Here is a 27,433-nt window from a genome sequence, read left to right as displayed (position 1 = left end):
CTGAATCTTTACTAAACTGACATCTTTGTCCTGAGGAGTTGCTCTTCCTGACTTCCCGCGTTCTATTGATGGCATCACACAGCTTCCGGTCACCCTGGCTGGAAGTCCCCAAGTTTACCTATGACTCCGCCCCCTTGTGATCCGAGGACAGTAGTCCTCCCTTAACCACACTTTCACTCTTTGCGGTTTCAGTTACCCGTGGTCAACTTTGATCCGAAAATATTTAATGGAAAATTCCAGAAATAAACAATTCATAAGTCTTAAATTGTGCACTGTTTTGCGAGATGAAATCTGGTGCCATCGCGGGCCATCCCGCTCCGGATGTGAACCATCACTTTGTCCAGCGTATCCCCGCCCATTAGTCACTTTGTAGCCGGCTCAGTTATCAGATCGACTGTCTCGGAATCGCAGTGCTTGTGTTCAAGGGACCCTTATTTTACTTAATCGTGGCCCCAAAGCACAAGAATGGTGATGCTGGCAATTCGGATGTGCCAAAGAGAAGCCGCAAAGTGCTTCCTTTAAGTGAAAAAGCGCAAGTTCACCATTTAATAAGGAAAGAAAAAATCCTATGCTGAGGTTGCTAAGATCTATGGTAAGAACCGTGAAATTGGGAAGGAAAAAGACATTCATGCTAGTTTTGCTGTCGCACCTCTGTCACACTACAAAAGTTACAGCCACAGTGCGTGCTAAAGTGCTTTATTAAGATGGAAAAAGCATTAAATTTGTACTATATTTTGAGTGAGAGAGAAAAAGACTACATTCACATAACTTTTTTTAAAGTGTATTGTTATATTTGTTCTATTTTATTATTATTGTTAATCTCGTACTGGGCCTAATTTGTAAAGTCAACTATAAGCATGTATGTACAGGAAAAAACGTGCTCTGTAGAGTTAAGTACTGTCTGCAGTTTCAGGCATCCACTGGGGGTCTTGGAACTTATCCCACAGACATGAAGGGGGACTATCGTATTGCTAATGTCTGTTAAGTCCATTCCTCTCTTCTCCATCCCTACTACCACTACCTCAGTACAGAGTTGATAACCTCTTACATAATAATAATGATAATAATAATTATTATTATAGCAGCCAACATTTGTATGTTTGCAACAGAATCTGTTGCAAGGTGTCTAACATTGATTTTTCCCATTCAATCCTTACCATACCTGTATGAAGTAACTATTACTATGATACTCTAAAGAATAACTTTCTAACATCTTCCCAACTTCGTTCTCCCGGTCCTTCAGTTCACTTTAGCGACCGTTACGAGATTCCCCTCCTAAAACACCGTTCTACGCTTGTCATTTTCCCACACAAAAAAATCCTGAAGGGCCTCCCGGTTTTTGCAGCAGTCCAACTCCTGGTATTCAAGGGCCTCCATGGCCTGGTTCACCACTCCACTTATAGTCTCACTTTTTACAATCCCCATGTAGGCACATAAGTACACTTGTCCTTTCTTCTTCTGTGCCTTTGTTCATGGTTTGCCTTTCACTAGGAATCCTACCCGTTCTTCAGTGTTCAGTTCAAATAGCTCTTTCTGATGGGAAGGCTTTGTGGAGAAGCAGTCTCTTATTCTGAATATTTATAACACAGCATCTGTTTTTCATGAGACCCTTATATTTATTGAAATGCAGATTTTTAAAATTATTTTAAAAAATTTTACTTTCTGTAAAGTAAGTCTTTCTGACTTACTTTCCTTCCGGGACCAAGTCCTTTTTCTCTCTCCCACTCCTTGTTGCGTGATGCCTGAAACACAGTGGGTGTTCAATGAAAAATGAAGAAGTGAAGAAATGAATAACCTGCCTCACTTTTGAGGCATGTGAAACAAAGTCAAGAAAGGAATCTGTCCTATTTATCATAAAAGGAGCCAGTGATGGAGTCAAAAAATCAAACCAGGAGCGGGCAACGTGGTATCACAGAAGATGCGTTGAACGGGTGGCAAGAACATTATATTCTAGTTATTATCGCTTCTGACAACTACAGGCAAGACCCACTTCTGCTCTCTGGGCCTCACATTCATTACGCTTAAAAAAAAAAGGCTATGTTAGATGTACTGATTTTAAGCTACCTCCCTGACCTGACAATTCTATGTTCTGTGGGTCTCATTCCACAGCCTAGAGATCACCTCCTACTAAGAATATTATTCACGCTGACCGCATCTTTTGCTTCAGAACCTTCCAGCTGCAATTTGAAGCCCCCAATTTGTTATCACATTGGGTCTCTAGAGGTCAAATGAGCAGCCAACCCAACTATCTGGATGTCTGGCCTACAAGACATCCTGAGCTGGTTAAGGGCCCTGATGGCCCGAGGCTGGCACTCCTGTGTGGAGTCCCTTCCCACTGCGACACTCTGGGGCATTCTCAGAATGACGAGTAGTGCTCGGTCCCCAAATGCTTCAGACAATTCTGTCTCAATTCCTGTGCTTCTGCTTTTCCTTTTCCATCCAGGAAGGATGTATTTGAATCCGCGTAGACTCTGGTGAGAGCCTACGTGGAATCACTTTGTCCAGCGGCTTTCCAGAGGCTCTGCTCAGGGCCTACCATACCACTGTACCCTCTCCCCTAGGATTCGGGAAGAATCTTCTTGAGTCTGTGCCTTCCAGCCTCTCAGAAGGAACTAACGGGGGAGTCAACTTCGAGGAGAATCATTAGAGGGGTGGGGAGAGAGCACAGCTGTCAAGACAGCATCTGGATATGCTGGGAGTCCTAGGAGTCTGCTCCCAGCACCCTCTTGTAAAAGGAGGCCCCAGAACACCCCTGGAGTTGAGTGTACAAGAAAATCCCGCAGCCATGTGTCAGAGAGAGTACCTTGAGTGCTTGCCCGAGTCCATTTGCTCTTCATTTGGGCAACGATATGACCTAATCCCATATTTTAACATTTAAAAATTAAGAGAAATTAAATGGCATTAAATCAGCCTCCTGGAGGATGTGCTGAGGAAAAGGTACATAAAAGCAGCTAATCACCAGCTTCCCCTTGATGGGTAGGCAACAGGGCAGAGGGATGTCAGCCCTCTCTCTCTGTGGATAATTCCAAAAGATAGAGCCCAAGCGGTTTTCTCTGGGGAACAGGGAGGGGCGGAAACAATGCCCCCTCAGGCTGTCCTGGGCCCCTGGCCCAGCCCTGATTTTCCTTTCAATGACAGGGGATGTTGTCTCTTGGTCTTGCCTGACATGATACTTTTTCACGCTTGGCGGAAGGAGACCCCTGGCAGCCAGAGGACCAAGGTTTAGTTCTGGCTTCATTATTTCTTGGCTTGGAAACTCTAGGCAGTGAACTGAGCCTCTGTTTCTTCATGTGTATGAACAACCTCATGAGGATTAAATGAGATCGTGTGAGTGAGAAGGCCTTTGTCAATTGTTGGTACAGACTATCACTGGAGATTTGTTGAGTGAATAGTGTACTATGAATGTTGGTTATCAAGAGGCCACGTACTCCGGAGGAAAAGGAAGGTGCCCGTGAGAGGGCTAAGGTGGAGAGAATGAAATGTGCTTAGAAACGTTCTCACAACCACCCTCCAAATACTACTGTGGTCCTGTTGGTGCTTTCAAATGAACAAAACTGGCTGTTCTCTGAGGTCATTGGCTTTAACCATTGACCTTTCTACCCCAGGGCTTCCCAGGAAGCTTGACATCTCCCCTCACAGGTACATCTTTCCAAAAACGCTTATTCCTGCAGAGTGAGCATCGATCTCCTCAAGAAATACTGACACTCACTCTGCCAGGCTCTAGTCAAGGCTCTGAGAATACTGGGACCGAGTTTTCTGCTCCCATGGAGTTTATGTTCTATGATAAACCAGTGAACAAACAGAAAAACAATGATGATTTCAGTCACTGTGTGTGCTCTAAAGGAAAGGAAGAGTGGGACTTTCCTGGAGGTCCAGTGGTTAAGATTCCACGCTTCCACTTCAGGGGGCACGGGTTTGATCCTGGTTGGGGAGCCAAGATCCTGCATGCCACTTGGTGCACCGCCCCCCCCCAAAAAAAAAGAAAGTAAAGGAAAAGTGGTGTGACAGAGTGCTGAGGGGGAAGGATAGGATCATATTTAGTTAAGATGAGGGCAGGAAGCCTCTGGGAAGGCGGCACCTGAGACCTGAATGAGATCAAAAAGTGATCTATGGAGATCTTTAGGGTAGAGGTGTTGCCAGCAGAAGTAACAGTAAATGCAAAGGTCCTAGGGCAGGTACATGCTTGATGTGTTCTAGAAACTTCAGGGAACTCCACCATAGCTGGAGTGGAGTATAGCGGCAGCAAAACGAAGTGATGGGAGGTGAGGGTGGGAAGTTAGAAGTCAGTAGGGGGTGGGGAGTTCTGCAGAAAGAGAAGGTTGCAAAGAATGGCATGATCTACAGTAAGTCCCCTACACATGAACCTTCAAGTTGCGAACTTTCAAAGATTCGAACATGCGTTCCATCAGTGTCACGTGTGAGTGAAATTGCAGCTTGTCTCCTATTGCTGACGATCCTTCAGCTCTGCCATCTCCCACCTCCTCTCCCTCCTCCAATCAGTAATTCTTCTAGCCTGTTCACTCGATGGCAGCCCCTGGATGCCAACTGTTGCACTGCACTGCTGTACTTTTCAAGGTACTGCACTGTGAGATTTAAAATGTTTCCTTTATTTTTTGTGTTGTTTGTTTTTTATGCATTATTTGTGTGAAAAGTATTATGAACTTCTTACAGTACAGTACTATGTAGCTGACTGTGTCAGTTAGGTACCCAGGCTAACTTCGTTGGACTTACGAACAAATTGGACTTAGGAACGCACTCTCGGAACGGAACTCATTCATATGTTGGGGACTTACTGTATCTGATTTACATTTTTTTTTTTTTTTGTGGTACGCGGGCCTCTCACTGTTGTGGCCTCTCCCGTTGCGGAGCACAGGCTCCGGACGCGCAGGCTCAGCGGCCATGGCTCACGGGCCCAGCCGCTCCGCGGCACGTGGGATCTTCCCGGACCGGGGCACGAACCCGTGTCCCCTGCATCGGCAGGCGGACTCTCAACCACTGCGCCACCAGTGAAGCCCTGATTTACATTTTAAAAAGACACGGTGGCTGTTTTTCTGGAGCGTAGACTGTAAGAGATGTGGCAAGACTGGCAGCTTTGCAGTAGTCCAGGTGAGGTAATATTGAACCTCCAGTAGCTAGAAAAGAGTGTGACATGCATTTGGCACCCAATAAACTTGAGAACACGTCGGGGCAGAAGTGATCTTCAAAGACCCTACAACTGTGATGGGCACATAGTAAATGCTTGATAAATTTTTTCATGAATCAATGAGCAGAATCAGGTTTTCTTGTAACCCACGCTAGGATTTGAGTTCATCTCGATATTTTGGATCTTTTAAAAATACTTTTTAGTTTTCTAGCTGGCAGTATTTTGGAGGGGCAGTGCATTTTATGAGTTCATGTCCTTCTGTGTAAAACTGCATTCTCCTTTGAAAGAGATGTGAGAAATCTGACTCCACCACTTCCAGGGCAGTGTGGGGTGGCGGGATGGATATTCTCAGTCAGTGCTGGTAATTCCTAAAACCCTGTGTTTACATTTGGAAACCGATCTTGTGTACCTTTCTGTGCACTTCTCCACAGCAGGGACCAGACCTGTCTCATCACCGCGTCCCCTGAACTTATCACAGTCAGGACTATTGAGCCAACACATGGTTATTACCTTGACTAGGCTGAGGAGCGTTCTGGTGCCTTGGTGGGGCCTTCTTGCTGTCTTCCTGGAGAGCCCAGAACTCTCCTGGCCTCATTTGTCTCACAGTCACAGGACATCCCTAAAGCTAAACAGGTATCTAAGTTCGACGGATTTGTGTTGAATTTTTCAGCTCCCATTTCTTTGGACCTGGAGATCCCTGAATCAGGAGAACCCTCGCGGGACCAGTGGGATGACAAAGGTGCCTGATGTGCTTTGGTCCTGCCTGGGGCTCTTCATCCCTTTTTCGCCATCATCTTCTATTTTCAATTAGTCCTCAACATGTATGGATTCTACTTTTGAAAAAATTCTAAACCCCTGCCTCTCCTCAGCGGGCCTGTTCTCATTGCCTGTGCTCAGGTTCTGATCATGTCTCGCTCACATACCTCAAGAGTCTCTGAACCGGTCTTCTGCCCCGAGTCTTGCCCCACTTTCGTTCACTTATCCAGTTTCCGCGTTGTTGTCAGTCTAGGGCTCCATACAAAGGGAAAACAAGGATCTTGTCCCTCCTGTGATTCAAAAACTTTCAGTGGTTCCTTATTACCTCCAAGATAATGCCCCAATACCTTGGCTGGGCGTACAAGGCCTCTTACAAACGATTCCTCACTTATTTCTGTAGCATCTCTCAAGTGCCCTGTCCTTCAGACAACCTGTTCACTGTTCTTTAAACAGACACTGCTTGTTCGGGCTGACGTGTTCTTTAGCATGGCTTTCTCTTACCTTTGTTTGAGGTGCGCTGGCTTCGACCCACTTAACTCCTATTCATTCTTCAAATCCTAGGTCTAAGGTCGCCTGGTCCATGACGCCGGCCCTGGTGATCCTAGGCAGCACTTGACCTTCCTTCCTCTGTGCTCTCGGCACCTTCCACATGCTTCCAAATCTAGGACTCGTTTTGTTGTAATTTGGTTTTCTGTCACTGTTCTCCAGTGAAGTGTGTGCTCCTCAGGGGGGGATTACATTTTGTTCATATAACTCAAATTGGAAAAACCTTGCTCACAGCATCCCTGACAGATGGGATGCTCCGTGTGAACACTGCCAAGAGTGGGAGAAATCACTGGCTATTATGCTTTCTATTTTTGCATATTTATTCATGGATCTATTCATTCACTAAGTATATACTGAACACCCGCTCTATGCCAGGCACTGATATAGACACCGGGGATACAGAAATACCAAAGAGATAAAAATGTCTACCCTCTAGGAACTTTTATTCTAATTTTTTTGAATGTGCCAAAAAAAAAAAAAAAAAGAGTTGGATACGAAGCGGAGTAACCTCCTCCTCATAGTTCTGTGAAAGTTGACCTGTGCCACGTGGACTGGATTTCATACAAGTGCATACATGTATAAATGAATAAACGAATCACTAAACAAACAAAGATAGTGTGAGGAAAAAGGGAAAAGACTTAGAAACATGTTTGCTGAAAATAGATGAGTAGCATCATTTTCTTATGTAGGTAAGGGAACTCTGGGTCTTCTCTATTTCTTTAGTAAAAGAGTAAATCAGACAGCAAGTTGAGGGGGAGACAAAGGGAAAATCTACTTATTTGAGTAGGGAGTTGATGCTGACTCTCCTTGGCAAGGTATGAAAGGAAGTGAGAGTCCAGGAGGGTGGGATGTTTGTCCAGTGTATAGAAGGGCTTTGTGGCACCCATTTATGAGTCAACTCGTGATGCACTAAGAGTCCTTTTTTTTGGTCCAAAGACAGTCCCTAATGGTTGGAATCCCTGAGATGCAAATGTCTTAGTCAGGCTATGTTCCTTTTCTTCTCTCCCTTGGCTGCACCTCAAAATCAACTAAGGAACTTTTAAAAAGGCTGAATATCTAGACTCCACTCGCAGAGAGTCCAAAACTTAGGTCCGGAGTAGGAACCAGATATCTGTATTTTTGAGAGCTCCAAAGTTATTCTAAAGCACAGCCCTGTCTAGCACGTGATCCTAGTTCCATTATTGCCTCCAACGTGGGGAATGACTTACATGCAGATGTAGATCCAGCAGCAGGAGAAGCAGAACTTTAATTAGGTGGGCAAAGTCCTTTCTCTTCCTTCCTCTCTAGCCCCCTCTCATGGTTTGTGACTCTCCAGATCTGTCAAGGACTTATGGAGGGCAAAGTCCTCTGGCTTCCACAGAGTCTGGTAAACCTTTGAATAGAATCAACAAGCCTTGGAATCATAGAATTTTAGAGGCAGAGAGGATATTAGAGATCAGGTCCAACCTCTTAGCCCTATCAGCTGAGTGTGATCACTTGCTAAAAAAAAAAAAAGTCCCTTAGAGAATCCCTCAGGGAATTTCTCTAAGAGTGTAGGAGATGGACGTGTAGACAGATAAGCCCAGGTTAACGTGACAATGTGTGACAAGTGCTTCAGTGGTCATCAAAGTGCTAGAGGAAGGCGGGGGAGAAAATGACTCATTTGGAAGGTAGAGGAAGAGGGCATTATCAGGGAAGGCTTCCCAGAGGAGGTAGAGGTTCCTAGGGCTGTAGGTTCTTGACTTAAGGGCTCCAGATTCCTACCCTGTTATTCCACCATCCCTTTTAGATTTTGGCATTTGACATACCAAGTTTCATAGCTCAGCTGTGTCACCTGCTCAGCTAGTGGACCTTGGGTGAATTATTAATCTTCGGGCCCAAGTCTCCTCATTTCTAAAACGGATAATACTACCCGAATCATTGCGGGATACTTAGGTATTAAGCAGCAGCTGTAAAAGTACCTAATGCAGTGGCAGCCATAGAGTAAGTACTCAATGAATAGATGTGATGATTGTTTTTGTTGTCGTCATTTTCAGAGTCTTTGTTTCATACACAGCATGAGAAGGAGGCCTGCTGGTGCTTCCTCTTCTTTTTTTTTTTTTTTTTTTTTTTGGTGCGGTACGCGGGCTTCTCACTGTTGTGGCCTCTCCTCTTACGGAGCACAGGCTCCGGACACGCAGGCTCAGCGGCCATGGCTCACGGGCCCAGCCGCTCCGCGGCATGTGGGCTCTTCCCGGACCGGGGCACAAAGCCGTGTCCCGTGCATCGACAGGCGGACTCTCAACCACTGTGCCACCAGGAAAGCCCCGCTTCCTCTTCTTGTGTGGTAGTGCCTGGGAGAGAGCCAGCAGGATTTTATGAAGTTATCATATGGCTTGGATGTCATTAAGGGTTTGGGGGCTTCAAGGAAGGCAAAATATGACAATTGCATGAGATCAGAGAAGCAAGAACAGTAAAATACCAGCCATATCATGTGCTACCGCAAGGTTCTTGGTATTATAAAGCCGTGCTGCATTGCGCCCACTGTCCGCAAGGTTAGAGGCAGCTCTGCAGCGACCAACTTGAGAGCTTAGAGCAGAACAAGAAAAAGACAGTACTTCCCATGACATCATCGTAGACACTTATGCCCATAATTCCTGGTTTGTCTCTATTCCTCATCAGAAGGTAAACGCTATAAAGTTGGGGATGTGGTGTAGCTCGTTCATGGCAGTACACCCAATCCCTAGGACAGTGCTTGGTCCAAAATGGGCATTCAAAGAGCGGTTGTTTAAAAAATGGGTTTGATCCAAGGTGCTTTTGGTAAATCCAGAATGTCGGCTCTCCTTGCCTTTTTGGGGCCCCCTTTTCCTACCACCCTCCCTTAACTTAATCTCTTATCCTCTGAGGTCTGCTTGGGCCACAACCTAACTTAAATGTGTGCCTTCGCTTCTTTGCGTTTCGTGAGAGACGGCCCTGCCTGCCATCAAAGCATTTTTGACTCAGGGGAACTATGGAGATTATCCAACCCAACACAGATTTTCTGGATGAGGAAGCTGATGCCATAAGAGGTTCACTGACTCTTCAAAGTCTCATAGCTTGTTGAGGCAGAGCTGGGAAGAAGGTTCTTGCCTCCTGCTTTCAAATTTGGGGCTCTGCCACTGCTCCGGGCTGCCTTGGAGTATGTAGAGCCTCCAAGCTCGTAGCCAGGGCTCCATATCCAGAAAGACTCACCATCCCCTCCCCAGGCCCTTGCTTTTCAAAGGGGGTACCCAAACGTAGGGTATCTACCTGGCACAGTGGTTAACACCATGTGCTCTGGAGTCAGGCTGCCAGAATCCAAGAGCTTATTTTTCTCCTTACTGTGATTTGAGCAAATTCTTTAACCTTTATGAACTCCAATTTGCTTATCTGTAAAATAGGCGTGATGATAATATTAACTTTTTCACTCTGAAGATTCAAAGAGATCATAATGCACGAAAAGCAGCATCATTGTAGTTTCCTCCTCGGATCCAAGTTCCAACTGTGGCAGACAAACTACCTAAGCAGCCGAGGTCACGTCTTTCCTACTCTTTGAGAGTGCCGGGAATTTCGTTCCTGTGTTTCTGGGAGAGCACTGCCACAGAGAGGGCTCTGCAGACTCTTATCCCCTGTAGGCAGAGGAAGTACAGACGATGCGGTGTTCCTGGACTCGGGTGACACTTCAGATCCAGTGCAGCCTGGCTGCACCTAAAACTTTATGTAAATTGGCTGTGATGCCTGTGCAGGGGCCCAGATTTAGAAGCAGAGCAGGATGAGTCTACCCAGGCTGGTGACAAGCCCGGAGCAGTGTTCCCCATTGGAGAAAGTGGAGGGCGTAGCAGGAGGGAGAATTTGCTCAGTCTGGCCTGGTGGCACTGTTTTATTAATGATCTGGAAGAGCAGAGGAACAGTGATTTTCATTAAATATGCCAGTGATATTAAAAGATGTCAGGAGCCACTGCTGAGGACACAGACACCTTGCAGACGGCCCCTGGGGGCGTTAGGAAAATAATTCAGGAAAAAGATGAGAGGCTGTGGGCTGAGCTGAGGGGACAGAGGGTCATCATAGGCAGAATATACCCTAGGCCCACCCTCTTTGTCTGTATCCGTTCTGTTTCCAATAGATTTCAAACTGATCTTCCTGCTTTGGTTTTCTTCCTCCTACAGCCAGCCTAAACGCTTTAGCCAAATTGGTTTTTCTGAAATACAGATCAGACCATGTCATTCTCCTGTTCAGAATCCTATCATTGGCTTTTCACTGCCCTTAGGATAAAAAAATCCCATCTTCTCAGCCTGGCATATAAGACTTGCCATGAATTGGGTCCTCCCTCTGTGACCAGCCTCATCTTCTGCCCCTTCTGCCTCGCACTGAATGCCTTGTAATCCTGTGCACACAGCAGGCTTTTCCATGGCTTCGTGTCTTTGCTTGGGCTGTTCTCTTTGACTCAAGTGCCCTTCCCACTTTCTTTCTTTTTCTTTCTTTCTTCTTCTAGTTTTTTTTTTTTTAAACTAAAGCTCACTCATGCTTGAAGCCTCATTTCAGGGATCACTTTCTTCAGAACGCCTCCTGAATCCCCAAGCTGGCTCAGTGCCCTCCTCGCGTACGGCAGCATTCTGCCCATACCTTCACTGACAAAGGTAGAAGTGCCTATATGTGCAGCTCTCCACCCCTGCTAGATGGCGCCTTCGAGGGCAAACCTTGTATCATTTTTTATTTTGCCCACTGGCATCTAGTACCAGGCCTGGAGAATCATAGGCGTTTGTTAATGTTTGTCAAACTGAACTGATGGGAAGGAGAATATTCGGGTGGGAGATGGCCTCGGGCAACCAGGACACCCCCAGGAAACCTGGGGACCAGGCAGCTCTACCAAATGGTTGGTCTCTCCTGTGAGGGTACGTGAGGCAGTCATATTGCTTCTAAGTCCACAGAAGACTGGAAGCTGATGGGGGCTCGTGGACATTCTGCAACAAATTGGGACATCCTAGTAAAGTGGAGTGGTTACGACCATAAATTTTATGTCATCTGTGTGTGGGCTCTGGCTCTGCTACTTCTTTGCTTTATGCTTTGAGTAAATGACTCAAATGACTTAACTAAGACTCAGTTTCCCAAAATGTAAAAGAGGGATAAAAGTAGTACTAATCTCATAGGGTTGTTCTGAAGATGAAATGGGATCATACTTTATGCATACAATAAGCACTTTTAAGTGTTAGTTACAATCATTAATATCTTCCTTATTTGGGGTGGTTCTTGGGGGTCTCAAGCTGAGTCACCTCCCTGACTTAGGGCTGATTAAAAGCCTTCTGGAGCCACCAAATATCACTTGGGTCTCTGAGGGACTGCGTGGACCCCCCAGGAGGTTGGGATCTGTCTCAGTTGGTGTCTGGGGCTGGGGCAATGGCACAAAAAGATGACTGTTGGCTTGTTCATCAGAGACGTCCCCTCTCCCTCTAACTTCTCAGGCAGAAACCATCTCCTGGTAGGGCCGGAAAGAACAACTGGGCATCCACGGCTCGTTTTCCACCTTCAGTTCCAAAAACTTGAGGCAGGCAATTCTTGGCCACCTTCTTGCCTTGTTTTCTTTTATCCTTTCCTTCAGTTCGTTTGTTTTGGTCAGGGAACAGCCTGATTCTGACTACATGATAGCATAGTCCCCATAAAAACCTATGGCCACGTGTGTCTGTAGGACCAAGGGAAATAAAGGCCATGATCCTGCTTAATTATCCAGGTAGGTAAGATCAGTAGGAATCCTCGTCCCCCTTTGATCAGGATAACTCTACTATCTCAATGTTGCATGCCCCCTGACTGCAGCAGGCCAGCCCTCTTCCCTAACCTGTGGATAGCCCACCCCTGTGGGCTTGGCCAGCCATGCAGCTGCCACCGCCTGTCACCATGTTGGCTCTTGATCAAAGAGCTGCTCCAGCTGTGCCCACCTTCTGTCTCCTCATGTCTGGGGCTTATCAGAATTCACAAAGTGTTGTGTTTTCAGAGGTCAAGGCAAGGAGCCAAGATCTGTCTCTGTCTACATTTCTCTGGCTAGGTGAGTGCCAGACCTATGAACAGGGTCACTGTGTGCATCACAGATTATGAGGGCTTTGAGTATGGATGCCGAACACCTTCAACCTCTCTACTCCTCCATGGTCGTTGTCATAGCCTCTTCTCCTCTGAGTGAGGTCAGAGCTCCAAGCACCTTCTGGGGTGACCCCCAGTACCTGGACTAATGGGGAATGTGGTCCTCAGCAGTTGGCTCTGTGGATTAACGAAACCAAGTTAATCCACAGAGCCCTTTGGGAGGAGGGCCTTCAGGATTACAGTATGCACCAGGGTGTACTGTGTCCCCAAGGGAATTTCTCTTTGAGTACGAGCCTTGGGAATTTAAACAGGTCCTACATAGCCTCTAAAATCTAGTCCGGATTTGTCTATGAGATTTTTTTTTTCCTAAAGCAAATGGCTATAATTCAGATTGTAAAATGACTTTAAAGAAGGCTGATTTCTGAGTTTATTAGTCTTCTCAGGCTACCATAACAAAATACCGTAGACTGAGTGGGTTAAACAATAGAAATTTATCGGGAGGCTGGGATTCCAAGATCAAGATACTGGCCAATTTGGTTTCTGGATAGAGGTCTCTTCCTGGCTTGCAGATGACCACTCTCTCCCTATGTCCTCACAAAATGGACAGCTCTCTCTCTCTCTCTCTCTCTCTCTCTCTCTCTCTCTCTCTCTCTCTCTCTCTCTCTCTCTCTCTCACACGTCTTCTTATAAGGCCACCAATCCTATTGGATTAGGACCCCACCCTTATGACTTCATTTCACCTAAATTACCTCCTAGAAGTGCTATCTCCAAATAAAGCCACAGTGTGGATTAGGGCTTCAAAATAGGAATTTGGGGAGGGGCACAATTCAGTCCATAGCACTGAGGAAGCTTCCCTCAGGGTCACATTTATTTATTCCCAAACATACGTTTACTGAGCATCTAACTAACTACTTAGGATACTGTGATAGACAGAATAGACGTAATCTTTGCCTTTATGTCATTCATAGTTTAATGGATGAGTTAGTCATTAATCATATAATCCTACAAATACCCATGTAATTTCAAAGTGTTATAAGTGCCACGAAGGAAAATTAAAGAGGGAGTTGACCATTTCTAGGGTGAACATAAGTTTTTCTGAGAGAGTGACACTCAAGCTGAGATCCAAAGCATTGTTAACAGTGGGGGTACGAAGAAGGAACAGTCATTTTGGTCGTGGGTGACGTTATGGGCAAAGGTCCCGAGGTGGAAAATAAGTTGATGTACTCTAGGACCTGATATGGCAGTTATTGCAGAAATGCAGTGAGAGGGACAGTGGCAAGAGCTGAGGGGGAAGAGGAGGAAGAAAGTAGCTCGTGCGAGGCTTGGCGGGTCATGGTAAGGATACTGGTCTCTATATTAAGAGCGAGGGGAAAATACTGAAGGACTTCAAATGGGGGAGTGAGAGCATAGGTTTGGGTTTTTTAAAGAAAAGATGACTGTGGCTATATGAGAAGATGGAATAGAGAATGGTCAGAGTTGGAGTGAGTTCAGTAAGGAGGTGACTGTAGTAGATTGATCTGGTGAGGAGTAAGGGGCCTTGGGCTGTGATGGTGGTGAGAGAGTTGCGGGGAGAGTTGGTAGGGTTTAGTGCTGGACTGAAGAAAGAAAGGTTTGCAGACAGGCAGCGATTTTAGAGCATGAGAAACCGGGTGAATGGAAGTGCTGTTTTCTGAAATGGGAAACAGCGGAGAAGAAGGAGGAGCAGGTAGGGGATAGCAGCATTCCTCCATTGCTAACAATACCCCTACATGGTTACAGCAGAGGTGGAAAAATGGGCAAACTGCGTGTTTTCAGGTATTGAATATTTGCTTCCTCATTCCATCTGAACGAGGCAATGAGTAGAAAGAGAAGTCTGTAGTTTCAACTGAGTTTCTTCCATTCATGCTCACCTTTTAGTGCTTTGAGACCAGCAGAGGAGGCTGCATTTCACCCCCAAAATCTTGCCTACAGATGAAAAGAAACTTATTTGAGAGCCACTTGCATGTTATTTATAGTGCTTTCTACCACGTGGCCCTTTCAGTGTTTGGGTTTGGAATTTGAGTGGCTGACTGATCTTCACCTTCCTGTAACTGGACACCTAAACTCTTTCATAAGCATGTTTTGCTGGAGGGCTAAGGACTGCCGTGGACTGGTCTTGGGCACAGCTTACAGGGCCTCAGTTTAGCTATATGGCAGGTAATATTCACCACAGAACATCTCTTGATTTCCCAAGCTTGCCTCCCTAAATTTTCCATACGGGGAAGGAGTTTCTCCCAACCAGGCTCGACTGCATACAGAGCAAGGTGTTCTATCTGGGGGGGAGTAGCCCAGGAAAGAAGTTCAATATGTACTCCTCTAAACCTATGTTATACAAGATTCTTGAGTATCTTAAGTACGATGACAGTGTGGTAAGGGAGGCTGAAAACTCTAGAAACAGTAGAAGTGAGGATGAAGACTCATGTCATACTTGGCCAATTTTAAGTTGATTGTTGAGAACTCTCACAGATAACAAAGGGGTTGGGAGACAGAACTAAAAGGGTACCACTTACGTTTCCAATACCAGTATTCCCAGCGATTTTAAGCCATATTTCAACGGAGTCTACCAGAGGGTCCTGAGGACAGAGCAGCTATTCGTACCTCCCAGTGACATCTATTTTTCCAAGTGAGAGACTGCCCAATGTGTTAGTGCAATACGTCACTCAAGGTGAAGCGTCAGTTTGAATTGGTGGGAACCTGCCGTTTGCTGTCCTCCTTTTCTTCATGCCTTTTTCTGCCCCTCTGATCTCTTCTAGGTCTCTGGACTGTCAGGTGGACCATTGGTGCTGAAGTGGAAGCCGGCGGCTAAGTCTTGTGTATGGCGTGGTTAAGGTTGCAGCCTCTTACCTCTGCCTTCCTCCATTTTGGGCTGATTACCTTTGTGCTCTTCCTGAATGGTCTTCGGGCAGAGGCTGGCGGCTCAGGGGATGTGCCCAGCGCAGGGCAGAACAATGAGTCCTGTACAGGGTCATCGGACTGCAAGGAGGGTGTCATCCTGCCAATCTGGTACCCAGAGAACCCCTCCCTTGGAGACAAGATTGCCAGGGTCATTGTCTATTTTGTGGCCCTGATATACATGTTTCTCGGGGTGTCCATCATTGCTGATCGCTTCATGGCATCTATTGAAGTCATCACTTCTCAAGAGAGAGAGGTGACTATCAAAAAGCCCAATGGAGAGACCAGCACAACCACGATTAGGGTCTGGAACGAAACTGTCTCCAATCTGACCCTTATGGCCCTGGGTTCCTCTGCTCCTGAGATCCTCCTCTCTTTAATTGAGGTGTGTGGTCATGGGTTCATTGCTGGTGATCTGGGACCTTCTACCATTGTAGGCAGTGCAGCCTTCAACATGTTCATCATCATTGGTATCTGCGTCTACGTGATCCCCGATGGAGAGACTCGCAAGATAAAGCACCTCCGAGTCTTCTTTGTCACTGCTGCTTGGAGCATCTTTGCCTACATCTGGCTCTATATGATCCTGGCCGTCTTCTCTCCTGGTGTGGTCCAGGTTTGGGAAGGCCTCCTCACTCTCTTCTTCTTTCCAGTGTGTGTCCTTCTGGCCTGGGTGGCAGATAGGCGACTGCTCTTCTACAAATACATGCACAAAAAGTACCGCACAGATAAACACCGAGGAATCATCATAGAGACAGAGGGTGGCCACCCCAAGGGCATCGAGATGGATGGGAAAGTGATGAATTCCCACTTCCTAGATGGGCATCTGGTGCCCCTGGAAGGGAAGGAAGTGGATGAGTCCCGCAGGGAGATGATCCGGATTCTCAAGGATCTGAAGCAAAAGCACCCAGAGAAGGACTTAGATCAGCTGGTAGAGATGGCCAATTACTATGCTCTCTCCCATCAACAGAAGAGCCGCGCCTTCTACCGGATCCAGGCCACCCGTATGATGACTGGCGCAGGCAATATCCTGAAGAAGCATGCAGCAGAACAAGCCAAAAAGGCCTCCAGCATGAGCGAGGTGCGCGCTGATGAGCCGGAGGACTTTGTCTCCGAGGTCTTCTTTGACCCGTGCTCTTACCAGTGCCTGGAGAACTGTGGGGCTGTGCTCCTGACAGTGGTGAGGAAAGGGGGGGACATGTCCAAGACCCTGTATGTGGACTACAAAACAGAGGATGGTTCTGCCAATGCGGGGGCTGACTATGAGTTCACAGAGGGCACTGTGGTTCTGAAGCCAGGAGAGACCCAGAAGGAGTTCTCTGTGGGCATCATTGACGATGACATTTTTGAGGAGGATGAACACTTCTTTGTGAGGTTGAGCAACGTTCGCATAGAGGAGGAGCAGCCAGGGGAGGGGATGCCTCCCAGAGTACTCAATAGTCTTCCCTTGCCTCGGGCTGTCCTGGCGTCCCCTTGTGTGGCCACAGTCACCATCTTGGATGATGATCATGCGGGCATCTTCACTTTTGAATGTGACACTGTTCATGTCAGTGAAAGTATTGGTGTCATGGAGGTCAAGGTTCTGCGGACATCAGGTGCCCGGGGCACAGTCATCGTACCCTTTGGGACAGTAGAAGGGGCCGCCAAGGGTGGTGGTGAGGATTTTGAAGACACATATGGGGAGATGGAGTTCAAGAATGATGAAACTGTGTAAGTAACCTTTCCACAGTCCATCTGCCTCCGTGCCTTGCCACCCCCTTCTCTCCTGCACCACGTTTTAAAACTTTTTCTTGTGTTTGCGTTAATGTCAAACTTTGGTTCCATCACAGGTGTGCAGGATCAGCAGACCCTCCTGCCAGGTTCTGCTTCCAAAATCTCCTTCAGCTTTCTCACTTGAAATTGTTTATGGGCAAGGAATCCTGTGGCAGGATCTAAGGACGTAGAACATTTTGTCCACTGAAACTCAAAATGACGGCTGGTGGAGTTGTGGGCTGACAAGTTCTGATATCAGATTTGGGGGATTCTTGTGAATTCTCCTAGCAAGAGCTAGGAGACTGCTTGGGTCTCTCCTTCCTCCTCTTCTCAGGCCAAGGGCTTACATGAGCTTTGAAGCCAATCCTTTCCATTCTGAGACAGTGGTAGCCCGATCAGGACATCCTCAAGAAAGTGAGTGGCATTGGCTTTTTTTTTCCAGTACCACATTGCAATTGTACTGTATAAGCAGATTTCAGGCACCTCTCCTTCAATTTGGAAATCGCAAAATTGATTGAAACTTAGCAGTCTCTTTAAACACCAATAGGCTATTTTACGGTGCGAGGCTTGCCCAGTTTAGGTGAGATGAATCAGTATGGCTTGGGTCCTGGAGGTATCTTGGAGAAGCAGAGCTCCCAGGGCAGCGGCCACCTGTCTTCAGTCACAGGTCTAAGCTCCAAAATCTGGCTAAGCAGTGGAGGAGAAGCCTCTTAGGAATTGTGGGGGAAAAACACATCTTCTGTGTGGTCATCTCTTTTCATAGTCCAGAGTTCTCCTAAAATAATTCTCAGGTTACTGCCCCATGTAGTCCTTCAGACACTGTGGGTCTTGCACTCCTGTTGCCTTTGTCAGTCTGAGGCCTCTCCCCATTGAAACACCTTGTACTGGGTATTCAGTCCTGTTCTCGGATGGATATCTTTAAAGAAGATAGCAGACTGACTCTCCCCAGGATTTGTAGCTTATGAGAGGGCAGACTTTCCAAGGTGGCCAAGAAGAAAGGGGATGAGAAAGGGGAACATTGGTCTCAGAATTCCTGCTCACATCCACGAGCAATAAGCAGTAGAGGGGAAGGTGTGAAGAACAAAAGGGGGCCTATATAGACAGTGGGAGAAGTCAGACTGCTCCAAGAACCTGCTAAAACCACTTTCAGTGGGAAATGAAAACTCTCATCTGTAAAGTGGGAATAACAATACTTTCCTTGCCTCAAGGCTGGGCTCGTCTCTTTTTGCAGTTCCTCCCAGCTGTAGGATTTTCTGAACTATAGACATAGGCTCTCGTACCCACAGCAGCCAAAGATGGAAGGGGGGATACTGTCTTCTGAAATGAAATGGCCATTGACAATTTGATTTATTGGAGCTCTGTTTAGTCATTTTGCTGGGAAGGACAATAACTTGTTAACGTAAGTAAAAACCTGTGCCTTCTAGAGAATACTATCCATTTATATACATACAAATGAAGGCCCTCGCTGGGAGGAAAAACTCCATGAAATTTCACACGTATTTATGGCAATGTCAGTAGATGAGAAGTTATCGTCAGGCATTAAATGACATCAAGACCACAGCATTGGCCGTAACTGGACAGACTTGGGGTTCCTCCTATTCAGTACCTGTCTACCGAGGGAACTGAAGGGTAGTTTTTGAGAGATCAGAAGTTGAGCTCCCAGTTTCTTCACCTCATTAATAATCAGTTGTGCACCTAGGATCTCTAAAGATGACTAAACCTTCCTCAGACCTGTGTGTATTTTCAGCTTGATTACTGTCTTGGTGTAAAGGAGCCTCATGAATTATCGCTTCTGGGTGATGTTTGTTCTAAATGTATGTGCACTTCTACACGTTTGAGATGCTGGTCCAGGGTATTGTAGGGTTTCCCATCTATTCCTTTGCATGAGTTTTTAGACTTCAGTAGACTTTAGACTACCCTCTTGGCCTTCTTCATTGCAGAAGAATGAGTCCAAAGCCTGCTAGTCTCTTCTCACAAAAGGAGCCCTACCTTTGATACTTTAAATTGTAATTTTACATCTAGAGGCAGTATGATACAGCCAAAAAAACCCATGGGCCCTAAGTATAGTACTCTGGGTTAGGATTCTGGCTCTACTACTGATTTAACTATGTAGTTTGGAGAAATTTTATTAACTTAGATTATTTCCTCATTGAAAAAATGGGGATAATAATGTCTCTCATGCAGGGCTGTTATAATGAGTCAAGATATTATATGCAGTGTTCCTTGCACATGGTATGTGCTCAGTAAACAAGGCCATTAATAGTAATATCAACGAATTAACAATATTCTTCAGAAGACACCATTGATCCAATCAGGTTACCTGATTGGATCTCTGTGTGATCCTAATTAATAAGCATGCAAGTTTTTTGGTTACCATGAAGATTACTAATCTAAACTCATAAAATACTGGAGCCAGAAGGGACCTCAGAATATCTTCCAGGTATCATAGAGCAGTGCTTCTCAAATTTTAATGTGCTCATGAGCCGCTCAGGGATCTTGCTAAAACGCAGGTTATTATTCCAAAGGTCCAGAGTAGAGCTTGAGATTCTGCATTTCTAACAAGCTCTTGATGCTACTGGTGCCAAGTTAGAGTTGAAAGGCTCTAAAGCTCTTGACCAAACCATGAAACCCAGGAAGGAAAGTGGGTTTTCAGATTTCCAGTTCCAGTGTTCAACTTCATCTTATCTAGAATCTAGCTCTTACCCTGAGACCCTGCTAATCGCAATACCGATCTGGAAACTGAAATTAAAACCCTCAGGAGGACTTAGACAGAAGCTGTGTGATGCCTGGAACGATTTTACTTTCTAATCCTTCTCTCTTTGTGTAGCTTTTTTTGCCCACCAATCCTGGTAGCACTGTCACTTTTGCCCTCACCATACTCTCTGGATCTATTCAGGATGAAGCCAGGCCTATGCTCTTATCAATAATACTAGGTCCGTGAATTCACTCATGTGGTTTTGTGCTTTACTTCTTCAAAGGTGTCCTTAGCACCGTGGTAGGATGAAAAAACATGAACTTTGGCGTCTGACAAACAGGTGTGAATCCATCGCTCACCAGCTGTGTAACTCGTAATGAGTCACTTCAGTCTGAGCCCAGATATTTTGTTGGAATGATAGGAACAATAATATCTCTTCTTCGGGATTGTGATAAGTGCTACGTACAAATATGAAGAAAATGCCCCTTTAGCACAGTTCCTGCTCATCAGAGGCGCTCACTCATTCAGCAGACAGTTATTAAATATCCGCTACATCCTAGGTACATTACTAGGTACCGCAGAGAAATAAGTGATTAAGATAAGCTGGCATTTCAGCTCCCAAGGATCTTATTCCCCAGTGGAGTGGACACAAGGTGTACACACAAATCAGAACACATGGGAGAAGTATGGTTGAGATAAGCTCAATAAGAGGGGAATGAAACTCCTCATCGTGTGTGTGTGACACCACTGAAGATTTTTGTTTTTTTTTTTTAAATTTATTTATTTACCTATTTTTGGCTGCGTTGGGTCTTTGTTGCTGCGCGCGGGCTTTCTCTAGTTGCGGCGAACGGGGGCTACTCTTCGTCGCGGTGCGCGGGCTTCTTATTGCAGTGGCTTCTCTTGTTGTAGAGCATGGGCTCTAGGCACGTGGGCTTCAGTAGCTGTGGCTCGTGGGCTCTGGAGTGCAGGCTCAGTAGTTGTGGCGCACAGGTTTAGTTGCTCCACGGCATGTGGGATCTTCCTGGACCAGGGCTCGAACCTATGTCCCCTGCATTGGCAGGTGGATTCTTAACCGCTGCGCCACCAGGGAAGTCTGACTAAAGTTTTTAAAGTCACCTTCGGGCTTCCCTGGTGGCACAGCGGTTGAGAGTCTGCCTGCCGATGCAGGGGACGCGGGTTCGTGCCCCGGTCCGGGAGGATCCCGCATGCCGCGGAGCGGCTGGGCCCGTGACCCATGGCCGCTGGACCTGCGCGTCCGGAGCCTGTGCTCCGCAACGGGAGAGGCCGCAGCGGTGAGAGGCCCGCGTACCACAAAAAAAAAAAAAAAAAAAAAAAAATCATAAAGTCACCTTCATTAAGGATGTAGTAGTGAAGTAGATGAAGTGGGGCGGGGGGTGGGTGGAAACATGATTACTTTAAACCCACGTTACAATAAACTCGTGATGTTTGAGAGGGATACTACTGACATCTTCGTGCTCCAGAAGAATCCATACCCTTGTGACTACCACTGCAGCACATCCTGGGAATAACAGCCTCTGAGCCTCCTGCAGATAATAATAAAGCCTCACCGAGATACGGGTGCTGGCCAGCACGTTAATCTCACTCACTGAACGTGTGGCTGGCTCCTGTATCCCAGGCTCACAGTGTGTCTCTGTAAAAATAAGATTATTGCGACTCATTGACCTTTGGAGTCTCTGGGAATAGTCAAAGCCACAGATGTCAAGATCTACTATAATTAAATAGCATAGGCCTCCTTCAAAGAAGAATCGAGTATTAGCTGTACCATGCATTTTCCAGGCAAATTAGGACGTTAAAACTGGAAGGTATCCGACCTCCCAGTTTTACAAATCATGAAGTTGAGAATAAGAGATGTAAAGTGACTTGTCCAGGATCACACAGGTAGATATGATAGAAAGTTAGACTTTTAGATAGAAAGGACTTTTTAGATGCTACTGATTTAATGTCTCCCCCTCCCGATTTGGACCTTTCCATTTTATTTTTATCCATCAAAATCTCAACTTCGGAAAGAATATGGAAATTCTTGGGTGACAGATGCTCTGGAAGTGCACATCCAGAAGTGTTATATGACTAATGTCTTAACTAAGAATAATAATATATTATGGACTATTTTTAATCTCTTGGTTCACCTTGAAACTGTTGAAGGAAAATAGCGAGCCCATAGAAAAGTTTTTAAAAGCTTTGTCTTAGTGATCTCTTGCTGAGGGAGACATGTGTAGCTGAGACATCTTTTAGTGATGGTTAACTTCAGGCTAGACCTTGTTGCATGAAATAATGCAGGGTTTTTTTGTTTTTGTTTTTTTTTTTTGTTTTTTTCAGAATGATGCAGGCCATTCTCTTCCAGGGGTGCTTTCTCTGTAAAGTTTCAGCCCAAGGCATCTTCCCATCAAAACCTATACAAATCCGGAGTTATCCAGGACACAATTTTCACATTCTCCAAGCTGACTGAAACGCAGTGGACTTTTCTCTTTTTCTGTGGCTCAGCAGGGCGATGGGATAGTCTATCTGGCCACACGGAGGAAGGTGATTTGCCTCTAGAATGCCTTTTCTGTGCTTGAGAAAAGTCACTAGCTGCACGCTTAGTGAGGGTGGGAGTGTGGTGGAGGTAGATGTATTTCCCCCTTAGCTGGCATCCCTCCCTTTCTCCTCTCTTCTGCCTGCAGTGCCTGATTTCCAGTAACAAGCTGTCTTTGTGGCTTTAGGTAAACAGTCAGTCCCCCGGGGCCGCAGCTTCATGGAACTCACAGTGGAGCTGGGTGCTGGGTTCAGAGTTGTCCTGAAGAAGGGAATCCATGTCTAAGCCAATTGTTGAACAGGGGGACTTAACAGTGGAACATTTCAGGTAGGGTTGTTCAACTACAATCCTGTCTCTTTGGGGCCCAAAGGAGTGATGAGAGGCTATGTGGACTCTTCAGCAGAAGCTTTGGATGTTGTGCCCTGAAAGGCTCCAGGTCCTGCTAATGTTTTTCTTTTCTTCTTAATTACTGAAATTGCCAAAGACTATGTCAAAGGGTGACATATTCCGACTTCAGGATTCATAAAGCACCCCGAGTATACTTAAACCGTACATGTCTGGAAAGATCTCCAGGAAGTCCAGAGTCTTCCCGGTTAATTTGTTTTAGGGTCTAAGGGTACAACATTCCTGGCAATACTGGATCAGGCAACACTCCCTCTACTTGACCTGGTCAGGGACCGTATACAGCAGAGCGTTCAGTGTGCCTGCCCTGGGTCTTCTCGCTTTGGTCTGCCATCTGGTATGAGAAAGTTCAGGGTGCAGGGTTAGAGATTCTGCCAGGAAGAATGTTTGGGTTTGAGGAGAGAGGCACACTGCCATTGGAGATGATCACATGACCAGCCAATCAGAAGGTGAAAGAGCCTCAGCCTCAAAGCAGGGTCTCCTGTGCACTGCTTGGAACGATACTAGTTGGGGCGTCAGGCAATAATAAAGGAATGACGGTGGAGATCCTGCTATGGACCTTGCTTCGTTTGTCTCGACTCTTCGAAGTTTCCTCATTCACTCACAAGCATGATGGAAAGGGATACTTGGGCAAAGTGAGGTGGCTGAGTGGGGAGGACTCTTCCTTTTTGTCCAACTTTTATCAACTTCCCAGGTGTATTTGGGTCATACATGAGCACTCATTCCTTCCCCATCCTTTAGCTGTGACCCTGTCAACTCCACGAGGAATGGAGTAGAATTCAGAGCTACAGTCTTCGGTTTATTCAAGACGTTGTTTTCTTGCTGTCTTTTTATTGTTTTTTTTTTTTTTTTTTTTGTGGTACGCGGGCCTCTCACTGCTGTGGCCTCTCCCGTTGCGGAGCACAGGCTCCAGACGCGCAGGCTCAGTGGCCATGGCTCACGGGCCCAGCCGCTCCGCGGCATGTGGGATCTTCCCAGACCGGGGCACGAACCCGCGTCCCCTGCATCGGCAGGCGGACTCTCAACCACTGCGCCGCCAGGGAAGCCCCTCTTGCTGTCTTTTTAAAAGAAAAACTAACCTGTGCTTCCAGAACCCAATCAGAAGTCCTGGCATAGAGCCAGTAGTGTGTAACTGATAGTTGGAGAGAGAGAACTCCTTGACCTGCAAACAGAGCAAAGTCCCCGTATTTAAATTCTGCACCGTCCAGAAACTCTTGCAGGAATCACATGTGTTGAGAATTTTGCTAAAAGGCCATGAAGGAAAGCACTAGGGAAACATTCTCAGGTGGAGTGATAATGATCATTCATAGGAATTATATTCCCACCCCTGCCGCCTACCACGCACCCAAGTAGGAAGTTATCTGGGTGAGTACAGAAGAAGATAAAATTGAAAGTAAAAGTTAGTCACTATGAAAAAATTTGTTTTTCTAAAATTAAGCCATCACTAGGTGTGTGCATATATTTGAGTTTAGTTATCAGTGTGGCACCAACCTGACCCTCTCTAGCGAAGGGTCAGCGTGCGTGGACACAGCCTTGTTAACCTGCCCTTACCTGAGCCCAGTTCACTTACCACTTGGTGGCAAGGGTTCATGAAGAACCAGTTAGTTATGATACAGACAACACTCGAGACTCTTTAGTTGGTGCTTTCAAAATGAGTGACGTCTTGATAGTAACTTCCTACTTAGAATATGGCTGTGGAACAAGTTATGGATTACAGATGAGTAATTCTGCCGTTTCTCCGTAGTAGTCCATTTTTTTCAGAGCTCTTGGTCTTGATTTGTCTCCCTTTTGGTTTCCTCCTCGTGTATCCCATGTGATTTCTCCTCGGGACCCCCACTACCTCCCGACCCTCTCTTTCTGAGCTCTGGTGATGGAGAGTGTACCCTGCAACTGTCCCTAGAGCAAGCCCTGGCCCTGGCTGCAAATCTTCTATGTGTTCACTTTGTTTCCCCTCTTGTGCCTTCCTTTCTGTTTGGATGCCCTTTGCTTACACTTGCTCTCTCTTCTAAACGTCCTCGGCTGCATCTTTTCTTTCTCTACTGTGTATGCTCCAGGCCCTGCTGACACTCACGCCGTGGTTTCTACTTCTGCTCGAGCTCAGTGCCTTCCTCCCACGTCCTTTAGTCCCGTCTCCTCTCTTACTCTTATCCTGTTCCCTACGTCCCCTTCCTTCACACTGTTGGCATCTGTATTTGGATTGCCTTCTCTCTACTGTCTGATCTATGATTTCTTCGGGTGACCAGGAGTGCACTGTGGGTATCCCTTAAGAAAGCCCGGCATTTGGACAGAAAGAACTAGCCTCACGATAGTACCAAGAAGACTGATATCTCCCAGGAAACAAACCAGTTACTCTGGCGCTCTTTTTTTCCCTTCACCGCAAAGTGTTTGACTGTTAAGACAAGAAGGTTGAATTGTAAGGATCCAGCATAGACTGGAGCTGGTATTGGAAAGGCATCAGAGGCTGCGGGAGCCCTAGGGACCACCTTCTCTTTCTGACGCTGTCTCTCTAGGCCATGGGGTCTCTGTCTCCTGGCATCTCTGCTTCTCTCTGTGGCCTTCTCCCTTATTGCTTTGATGATACCTCACAGCCCAACAGTCCTATCTCCTACTTGGAAAGATCCTTCTATTCTTCTAGCTCAGATTCTCAAGGGAGGAACTCTGTTGCCCCCTCCCCCCAACCCCCGCCTTTTTTTTCCACCTTAACTATGTCAAAGGCCACTGGCCCAATACGTATTGGTTGCCCTGTGTCAAACCAGGTTTCCACCCACCCCCAACTTGACAGTTAATCTGCCATAATTGGGTGGTGGGGTGGGAAAACAACGTTGCCCAGGGGTTCCCATGGTAGGCTACCTAAGCAGTTGTGTCTCTAAGTGGTGGACAGTGTCGCTTAGAAGGAAGTCCCAAGTGAGACAGTCATCTGTCACCTCAAAACTGACACAGTATATAAGGTTTGCAGTGCCTCTGAGAGAGTGCTGATTTTACAGTGGTCAGTGCTGGGGCGGTAGGCTAGAGAATGGGAGACACTGCCACCTCTGGAGCCCTCAGCCCTACCGTATTCATCAAGCTGGTCACAGACTCAGCTGCCAAGGTTCAAATGGCCTCTGCCCAGATCAACAGAAAACATTCCTAGTGGGTGATGCTCAGTGACACAAATCTCAAGGTTACTAGGTTCATCCCTCCTCCTTTGCCCTCTTCTGGTCCGTCCTCTCCAGGAGACTAACGTCAGAAGATAATCTGCCGTCGTTTTCAGGTGCACTATTTGGGTACCGAGTCACTGTCAAAGCCTCTTCGTGGATTTGGGTTTCCAGAGCAGCCTGTGTTCCCAACCGGGACAGAAAGCTTCCCTGCCACTCATGCTTGCCAGGGATAGAATGACAGCCTTTCCCTCCCCACCCCTCCCCTGCTAGACAGCTGGTCTGCTGGACTTAACCCGAGCCAGCAGGCACCACGCCGCCCCCCCTTATCTTTGCAGATGTAATTTGATGCCTTTCCAGGAACTCCCCGGAAGCCAGAGTGTTCTCATCTCCAGGTGGCACAGTATGTGACTCTGTCAAGTGTCCACGTCCCAGGACACAGGGCTGGGTGTAAAATAGAACTCTTTCTGTGTCGGTTCCAGTCAGTCCATCATGGCTGTCCAGGCAGCCATCTTGGAAAGGATTTTTGAGGCTGTATCTGGACTCAGCTGTGGATGTGAGAAGAAAAACCAACTATCTGTCAACTCTAGTCCTGGGATGACAGATGGATAGGAAGGGATAAAGAAAGTAGGGATAAAGAAGGGATAAAGTAGGAATATCTTCATGGGATAGAGAAAGTAGGAGTCTCCATTTCACTGGGGTGCACTAGCATGAAGTTGCCACTATCTCTCCAATACCGGGCCGGTCCTGATGCGAAAAGCCTCATTGGATCACTGCCTTCTTCATCCTGCATAACTCGGAACTTTCTTCTAATCCCTGGATGAATCCACAGGGACATAAATCCCCATTGGATGCACGGTGCACATAACTTTCTTATCAGACCAGAATCTTCCAGAAACCTTGTTAACCTAGCGGCCTTCATAAACTAGACCAGTGGTTCCCAACCAGCTCCCCATCGAAGGCCATTTTAATTATTCCTTCTCATGGATCCCAGGTGCTAGAAGATTCTTAGCTGAAAATTAATTAGATTTCCCTTTTCTCATAAAATATAGCAAAAGATAACTAGTGTTACGACAATGAGTTAATATAGCTCTAGCCAAAGTAGACAGAAGTGACATTTTAATTAACCTGTGTGGACTGTTGTAAGAATACATACTTTCTATTTTGGGGGTAGGGGAGAGAGTAGAATAAACACAGCCACGGGCTGACTTTCAAAGAACAAATTGATGTAAAATGCTTTGAAAATGTTAGGCACTAACTGTTTAAAGTTGTTTTGAAGAGGGTGACCTCCTGGGGAGATCCAAATATTCTGGAGAATATATCAGAATATAGGACACAGTATTGGTTATCGAGCCTTCAGCATTGTTTAGACCTTGGAGAAAGATTACTATTGTTGTTTTTTTCTTCTTACAGAATAAAACTTCTAATATTTGTATGAAAATATAAAATTCAACTTTTAAAAGTAAAGGATTTGTCATACCTCTAGAGTTAATATTATCACCGTCTTCAGATGAGGTAA

At 46.3% G+C, this 27,433-nt stretch overlaps 1 protein-coding gene across 3 annotated transcripts in view; it reads left to right on the top strand.

The window, feature by feature from the left end:
* SLC8A3 (solute carrier family 8 member A3) overlaps window positions 1-27,433 on the top strand; it is a 150,842-nt gene that overhangs the window by 5,675 nt on the left and 117,734 nt on the right. For all 3 annotated transcript variants that reach the window (XM_032624610.1, XM_032624608.1, XM_032624609.1), the window contains exon 2: window positions 15,263-17,108. In XM_032624610.1, coding sequence (XP_032480501.1) covers window positions 15,325-17,108 — 1,784 coding nt within the window. In that variant the 5' untranslated portion in view covers window positions 15,263-15,324. The remainder of the gene's footprint in view (window positions 1-15,262; window positions 17,109-27,433) is intronic.

This window comes from Phocoena sinus, chromosome 2 (genome assembly GCF_008692025.1).
Source record: "Phocoena sinus isolate mPhoSin1 chromosome 2, mPhoSin1.pri, whole genome shotgun sequence".
Lineage (NCBI taxonomy): Eukaryota > Metazoa > Chordata > Mammalia > Artiodactyla > Phocoenidae > Phocoena > Phocoena sinus.
This window is presented reverse-complemented; position numbering and strand designations above follow the sequence as displayed.